The sequence below is a fragment of the Sturnus vulgaris genome, chromosome 3 (assembly GCF_052056855.1).
Source record: "Sturnus vulgaris isolate bStuVul1 chromosome 3, bStuVul1.hap1, whole genome shotgun sequence".
Lineage (NCBI taxonomy): Eukaryota > Metazoa > Chordata > Aves > Passeriformes > Sturnidae > Sturnus > Sturnus vulgaris.
Genome location: NC_142245.1, coordinates 67,477,922 through 67,486,351, shown reverse-complemented (window position 1 = coordinate 67,486,351; position 8,430 = coordinate 67,477,922). Strand labels below are relative to the sequence as shown.

The 8,430-nt window shown below is 42.3% G+C and overlaps 1 protein-coding gene across 1 annotated transcript in view; it reads left to right on the top strand.

Moving 5' to 3' along the window:
* Positions 1-4,927: 4,927 nt before the first annotated feature.
* Positions 4,928-8,430, top strand: part of NT5DC1 (5'-nucleotidase domain containing 1) — a 124,459-nt gene continuing 120,956 nt past the window's right edge. The window contains exons 1-2 of the mRNA XM_014879285.2: positions 4,928-5,146; positions 7,008-7,099. Of these exons, the coding sequence (XP_014734771.1) occupies positions 5,054-5,146; positions 7,008-7,099 (185 nt within the window). The 5' untranslated portion in view covers positions 4,928-5,053. The remainder of the gene's footprint in view (positions 5,147-7,007; positions 7,100-8,430) is intronic.

The following is an 8,430-nucleotide window of genomic DNA, read 5'->3' as shown; positions in this document are numbered from 1 at the left end:
GTAAGAAGTCATAGCCCTACTTCTGTACATCCCGAGCTTATTCCTGTGATGGTTTCTAAAGAAATGTTTCCTTCTTAATGTCCTAAACTTAAAATCAAGGAACCAAATCCAACAATCCTGTTCAAACGCACCGAGAATGGCATTGAAGCATCATAGGATGCTTCAGGGTGGGGCTGGGTTGTGTGTTCTTACACCTGTGCACTGAACAACTTTATGGGTTAAAAGATAAATCAAGTGCAAACCTGAGGCTCACTTTTTAGCAGTGTGCTAAAATAAAATACATTAATAAAACCCCCAAAACACAACACTTTTTGGTTTGACTAATGTTACTCCAACTGTATTTTCATTTGTTTTTAAAACCAGAGAAAAATCTAGAATGTTCTGATCTTAATTCTGCTTAAGGTGTTCCTTGTCTAAAATGAAAATGATCCGTATTTGTTCAAATTTCTACTTTCACATATCACTGTTGCATATTCTTCTGTAAAAATATGAGGGCCCCTACATTTTTTAGGGGGTATAAAAGGGTTGTCTATTTTTAGACAAAATAGACAAACGGCTACAACTGCATAGTTGGGACAAAGTCAACTTACACAGTCGTAGGACAATACACACGAAGTTTAAAGAAATTGAAATAGACGAAGGCGCAGATGGCTCTCAGCTAACTCCGAGGGATGCTCCAATGCATTGTACTGCTGCCCCCTTAAGGACAAAGAAAGCGACGAGCTGCACGACTTGTCTCGCTCAGAGGTCTGCAACTTCTGTGTGACAGCTAGGATTTCTGGTTCTTATGCCTTTACGTGCACTCAGTTATGTCCCTTTTGCTCTCCAGGGCGTGTTGGTATGCACTTGTGCTCGAAAGCTACCTGGTGCTAGGAGCTTGTTCTGCATGGAAAGCGGGCATGATGAGGCACGATGGAATTTCTAAAAGGATTTGATACATCAAATCTCCCACTTCACACGTTTCCTGCAGGTTACTAAACAGTAGGGTGATGAGGGTGTGCAGAATGTGCAGATGTCTCCTGCTGGCTCTGTAGGTGTCTGTGCAGCAGGGGTAGAGGGCTGGAGAGGGAATGTCCCTCTGGGCAGCCTTGCAGCCCCAGCCTGAGGGAGGCTGGTCTTCAGGTGTGCCACACCACAAGCAATTCTATCTCCTACAGAGTGACCAGTTAGAAATTTCCCCTACCAAACAGAATTTGTGATTTTACCCAATTTGCTAATTACCACGTATTTACAACATAAAAGAAATTATTATGAAGCATAAACTAACTATGGGGAAACCTAAAATAAATTCAGTTAGGACCTGACAGCCCAACTGAAGTTCAACTTCAGTTATGTGGATATACCTCTGAGTGTCTCATGGTGCCATCAAAACTGAAGGACAGAGCTGAAAGAGTGCTGTTAACACATTAAGGTACTTCAGTTTTTGCAGAGGATTTTCATTAAAGCCAGTTCCTTTCTGAGAAAGGCCCTAAAATGGGATGTCAGCATATTTAAAGAATTCATATGGAAGGAAGAAACTGAGAGAAAAAACCCTTTTAATACAAACGAAAAAGAAATAAAATGTGGTGTATATGTGCTGAAAGTAGACTGCTAAGACTTTCCCATTACCAGGCTACTGATGCAAGTACTGAATATAAAGCGCAATTCTCTCATTTATCTTCTCTTTTCCCAAAACTGAAAACCAATTCCCTTCATCAGTATTTCCTCTATTTCTTGTTGTCAAACTTCTGATTTAATCTTCAGCTCCATATACCTGAAATTTAACTTGTTGAATCCCTCCACCAGTGAATATTGTTCTCTACACAAAGTGGTTTGAGATAAGTATGATTAGCACTTTTGTGTTGTAAATTCTATGATAGCTTGTCATTGCTATCAGTATAATGGTGCAGCATTCACAAAATCTGGATGTTCAAGATTACATTTAGTTGACAGTGAATACAGTGACCAGAGGGTTGGACTAGATGATCTTTTAACCCAAATACCCCATCCTATCAATGAATACATAATTTTCAATATCTGTTCAGTTGTTTTTTTCAGTGATTTTTTTGTATAAAACGTTTTCCTGGCATAGCAAGAAAAGTTATACCTTTTAAATGCCATAACCTACACACTATTTTGGAAGCTACCTGCATCCTTTTCAGGGAAAGAAAAATGTAACTGGAATAAGATAGCTGTACTGATATAATCTGCAAGGCAGACAAACTTTATATGAGAATAACATGGAACACTAACTCTGAGTGACTTTTTGGACTTTCTGAAGTCAATCAAAATTGTGGCCATCAATTTCAGTGGGACAGGAATTTGCTCTATTTTCTGAAGTGAGCAGGAGCAGCTTTGGGAAGGTAAATGGCCTGGTGCTCTGAGTTCCCAGGCTGCTGCCCCATCAGGATAGTTACTATCTCTGTTGTGTGCGAGATCCTTTTTTGTATGCTCAAGTTTCACACATATTAATTTCTATGTATTTAGGCATATATGTATTTCTTAAACATATGTCTAAAACACATGTATGTATCATTATTTATACATGATTTATAGTGTGTATACATATATAATGTAGAGTGTGAGTATATAATATATGGTATGTATCTATATTCATACACAGCAGCATTAGAAAGTATATTAATATCTGTGGGAGATTCTAAGAACCTTTGAAAGAAGCTGCTTCACAATGGGCTTTGGTAAAATTATGTAATCCATTTCTATCTTGCTCTGACACCTTAAATGCTCATCCCGTCCTACACATTTTTGAATTTTATTCCTAGTTTCTATATATTTTCCTATCTAGTTCATTTCCTAAACTGATACTGAACTTCTCTGTGGTCATACTATTAAATTTCTCTCATCTGTGTCTACCTGAACACAGCAAACTGAACCTTAGTATATAAGTACATTGTATCTCTTAATATATAAGAAAATTGTATCTATTTACTACTTGAATGTATCTTCAAAAGCATTTTTCTCTGTAATATCAAAGTATCATTGAGTCATCCATCAAAAATCAAATAATAATTTAATATAATCAAAATTTCTGCTGTACACTGCTATGGTTATGAACTCTAACTTATCCACCCAAAAAACACAGCACTTACAGCTGTGCACAGGTAGGTAACACTGGAAAAGATGACTTGCATTAAATGTTTTCGAACAATTGCTCTCAATTCAAATATTTTTTATACTATTCTATTGATAGCCAAGAATTTAAAAGGAAAACATATTTATTTACAATATATTGAACTAGAATTTTTTGTTTTGTGAATCAAAACAAAGTTTGATGGTGTCATTGGTCTACTGAGAGAAATGAAGAATAAGGAGGTCCTTCAAACAAGGCTGTCAAGTCCAGTTGTTTTAGCATCTTGAGTCCTTAGCTATACTCAAGTTCAACCACTAAGAACAAGACTACATCAATGCAACTCTCATCTGTTTGCTTTTCTCCAAATGCAGCACTTTCTTTCAGACAGCCCTTTCTTTCTAATTGCACTACAGCATTATTTATTCAGCAGATACCTATCAAAAGCTCATTTGTTTATGTGTTCTGGACACAGACTGTAATGTTCTTAATGTTTTTGTTTTGTTTTGTTTTTTTGATTACCAGAACTGTCAATAAATTAAAAGGTAGCAATGGAATTTTGGCTTTTCCACGGCCAAATGCACAGCATAGTGTGGTTTACTGTATACAGTATACCCTGCAGGGACTTTGATACATAGAATCACAAAACGGTTTGCCTTGGAAGTGACCTTTACGATCATCCGGTTCCAACCCTCCTGCCATGAACAGGGATACCTTCCACTAGACTGCTTGGGGCCCCATCCAACCTGAGCTTCAACTATTCATGGGATGGGGTATCCACAACTTCTTTGGGCAACCTGTTTCAGTGCCTCACCACCCTCACAGCAAAGATTTTCTTCCTTATATCTAATCCAAACCTACCCTAGTTTAAAGCCCTTGTCCTATCACTATATGCCTTTGCAGAAAATCCCTCTCCAGCTTTCCTGTAAGCTCCTTTAGGTACTGGAAGGCTGCTGTAAGGTCTCTCTGAAGCCTTCTCTTCTCCTGGCTGCACAACCCCAGCCTGTCTTTGTAAGAGAGGCGCTTCAGCCCTCTCATTACCTTCATGACCCTCCTCAGGAGTCGCTCCAGCAGGCGCACCTCTTTCTTATGTTGGGGGCCTCGGAGCTGGAGCAGATTAGATGGGCAGAATCCCCTCCCTCGCTCTGCTGCCCACATTTCTTTTGATGCATCCCAGGACACAGTTGCCTTTCTGGGCTGGAAGTGAACATTGCCAGGTCACGTTGAGTTTCTCCTCCACAATACCCCCCAGGTCCTTCTCTTCAGGGCTGCTCTCTGTTCATTCTCTGCCCAGCCTGCACTCGAGCTTGGGCTTGTCCTGACCCAGGTGCAGGACCTTGCTCTTGGTATGGTTGAACTTCACGAGGTTCACACAGTGCCACCTCTCAAGCCTGCCTAGATCTCTCTGGATGGCATCCCTTTCCTCCAGCTAGTCGATTGTACCACACAGCTTGGTGTCACCGCAAACGTGCTGGGGGTGCATAATGAAATAGTAAGTAGTGTTTTTCTACTTACATATGCTACCTGTCCCCGGTAGGGCCCTTGCGGTGTGGCACCGGCTGCCCTGTCACTAAACAAGGCTGACTCCTTGCTGCTCCCTGCTCAGCAGTTTTTCCCAGCAAACATCCCCCGATGACTCGCGTTTGCAGTCTGACAGACGAACGGGAGCCCTCCGTTCCCACGCCTGCTCCCAAGCACACAAAGCCGCGGCGGGAAGCGTGTTTTTCGAATTCGAGCGCTTTGACACGCCTCCGGCCACCATCCATCCCTGCCCTGCCCGCCGTTCCATCTCGGGCTGGCCGCAGGGTTGTGCCGCAGGTGAGGGCGGCCCCACCGGGGCGGGGTGGGGCGGGCCGGGGATGTCCCGCGGGCCCCGCTCCGCTCTGCTCGGCGCGGCTCCGCAGGAAGCGCCGCCCGCGCTCCTTCCTCCTCCCGCCTCTTTCTCCTCCTCCTCCTCCGCCCGCCTGCGGCGACGGCGGCTCGGCGATGCAGCAGCACTTTTCCCTGGCTGAGTGCGACGTGGTGGGCTTCGACCTGGACCACACGCTCTGCCGGTACCACCTCCCGCAGAGCGCACGGGTGAGTGCGGGCGGCGCGGCGCGGCCGAGGGGAGCCGCGGGAGGGGCCCCGCTCCGCCCCGCTCCCGCCGCAAGCCCCGCCAAAGGCACAGGGGCCGGGACCCCTCCGGCGGGGGCAGCGAGCCCGGGGCCGGCTGTCTCCGACATCCACGGAAGATAAGAGAAACGCAAGTGCATCTCTCGCCGGGCGCTTCCTCTGCAGGCCTCTCTGCCCGAGCGGGGGGGACAGCCATGTCTCCTTCCTTGAAAATGGTTCTTCTTTCCTGGCCGTAGCGGCGCTGAGGAAAAGATAGATCCCGCCCGCTAAATCCAGAGATGCTGCAGAATGAGGAGCCCGCAGCACTTTGGACAGGAGACCTTTGCGAACTTTCTGGTGCTTATAATAAAACGCCGAGGCACCTCTGACTTAGCCCTGTGCTGTGCCTTCCCGCCCTTGTCACTTTCGTTTTTAAACTCCCTGGTAATCTTTCATTGACTCGTCCTTCTCTGTTGATGTCAGGACTCTCTTCTGGAGCTGTCTTGTGTCACGGATGCTCATGGTGTCTCACCCTTCCCCTTTCTTTGCCTCCATTCACTTACAGTACGTTTTGCACTGCACAGGACTCCCACGCTAATTGCAAGATAATTTCAGAATTTGGTATAGGAACAAATGTTTATGAGCTGTCCCATTTATTAATAGGCAGTGCATCCTGTGCTGAAAAAGTGCATTGCTTCTCTTAGCTATGTGTGAACTTAAGTGGAGAGGCGTTTGCTTACAAAAGAGGATTCAACAGTAACAATAAAATGTATGAGCTCTTAAATTTCTAGATGGAAACTGTGTAACACTAGGCTTACCTTCCATATTCTTACCATACACAAGCACTTTCTTGCTGATACAAATTCTCTCTGATGATGGTGAACATTAGGCAATTGATAACTATAAGGGTTTTTAAAAAATTATAACCAACCAATGAACAAAATGCAGAAAAAAAATCCCAGAAACTTTTACTAAACTTCATGCACTCTTCATCTTCTCATAGGAGACAGAGGCAGACTGACACATGCCCATTGCGTGCCTCCTTCACTCTTGGAAATAAGAAACACTTTAAAAAATTGACAGGCCCAGCTGAAGATGTAGTTAGTTCTTACTATTCCAGCATTGGCTTTCATATTTGTCTTTCTCAGATATTATTCATACTAATTCCAAGAGCATCTGTTGTAATTAAAGAAAAAAGGACAGAGAACAGCTTTAATGAAAGAACTACGAGAAAAAGGGAGCAATTACTCTTCTTGGATGGTCTTTAAGGACATGGCAGCATCTCCACAGAGCTTCTTGTAAAACTTTACCAGCACAATACATTAATAAATTGCTGAGTGTCATGCTAGGCCATCTGAACTTAGAAATGATAATCGTTTAATCAGTAGTTGTCTATTTTCTTCAAAAGAAATTCCTTCAAATACTTTTAAAATGCCCCTAAGGATAAATGTTTATTGGTTTGGAAGCTACTTGTTGAATCTCAGTAACCATGACACTTTAAAAAAAAAAAAAAAAGCAAAAAGGACTGCAGAGGGAGAAATAGTGACTAGTCTTGAAGTACTTACCATCTTGATTTCCCAACAGTCTTGAAGCACAGGGACTGTAAAGTAGAATGTTGTAATCTGGGTTATGGTGGACACATTGCACCAGAACTCCTGTTGTGTTATTTCGGCCATGACAGAAATAACCTCAGGCACTATTTCCCAGTGGGGGCAGTGGGACTGGGCTAGCTCCATCGTTTGATTTTGCTTGGGAGGCACTAGCACTCTCATCTTGCCACTATTCAAGGAAGCAGTGATTTTGATCTCACTTGATATAATGAATGCATGTATTTTTTCATTTGTAGCTTATATATGATAGTTTTGCCCACTATCTGGTAACAGAGAAGGGATATGATGAAGACTTGCTGACTCTAGCTCCAGACAGCTTAGACTTCTGGTGAGTACATTGAAAATAATGTCATTCCTTTATGCCGTAATTTTTACAAAGCTCAAAAAACAGCTTCGGTTATTAGGCAGTTGGTGTTATGATTGTCAAGCCCAATGGATAAATCCAAAATTACAGTTTTCAATAGTTGTTCTAAGAAGTATTTGTCATGAGATACTGCTAACATGGTATTTCGAAGAGAGAACTCAGCATCCAAGCTTGCTTTGTCTGTATTTCCAGCTGTCTGGACACAAGCCTTTTAGTCTCATTCTCTTATTTTATCTTTGTCTTCTACATTCTATTCAGCAGTAACCATCCGATTTTTATCTCAACAGATGTTTTTTTGTTTGTGTAAGGCAGATTAATCCCAACAGCTTTCTGACAAACTGTCAGAAGGTAGCCCTTGGGTGGCACATCACGCACAATGCTGTGATGCAAAAGATGCAAACCCAAAAAGATGCAAACCCAAGTTCCTACTCTGAACTCATTGTCTCTGAGCAAGAACTTGAACTTGAATCTTGATCTTTTAACTTTATAAGGTTATTATCTAGGCCATGGGGGTCATGACTTGAAGGCCAGGTAATCACCAGATATTTTTTGGAGAAACACATGAATTTTTTTAAAATAATGTGTACATTTTTGTGTAATGGTTTTTACAATTCAATATTTGACTGGACAATTTCCAACGAGATTGATCTCAACTTCCATGAGACAAGCAATGTAGCTATTTATCATAATTTGAGGCCTATGATCAAGAAATCCTTTATTCAGCTCTAGATATCTTCTTGGGTTTGGGCTTTTATTGAAGCAGGAGGTTCCTTACCATGGACCTGCAAGTGCTGGTAACAAGTGTATCGTTGTTTCTTGCCTAGGAGTCATTCATGAAAGGTTGGCTCTGCTTACTGCCTTCACGGCATATATTCTTCCCTTTGGGTGTCTCATAGAGGATGAAGGTGTCATTGCTTCCTGTCTCATTTATTCATTTCTATTCTAACCACTGAACTCTGAATTATTTTTTCGAAGAACCTAAGCAAATGTAGATTCAATTACCTGAAAGATAAAGATTTATTAGGGAGAATTAGAAACTCTTGCCAAGTGTCTCCAACACTGCCAAGTCTTCCCCTTGTTAGTGCTGGCTAATATGGCAATGCTGCTGCTTCATGTGTTCTTAGGTTGTTGAGTTGCCTCATTTAGAGTGATGTTCTACCCCTCTTTTCTGTAATAACTAGTGTAATCAGTCGAGTAATAGCTAGATGAGTTGCCACAAAAAAAAACCCTCTTTAATAGAAGTGACTTAAATATCACATTCCTTAGTTTTATATGTTTGGACCTTAAACCTCCAA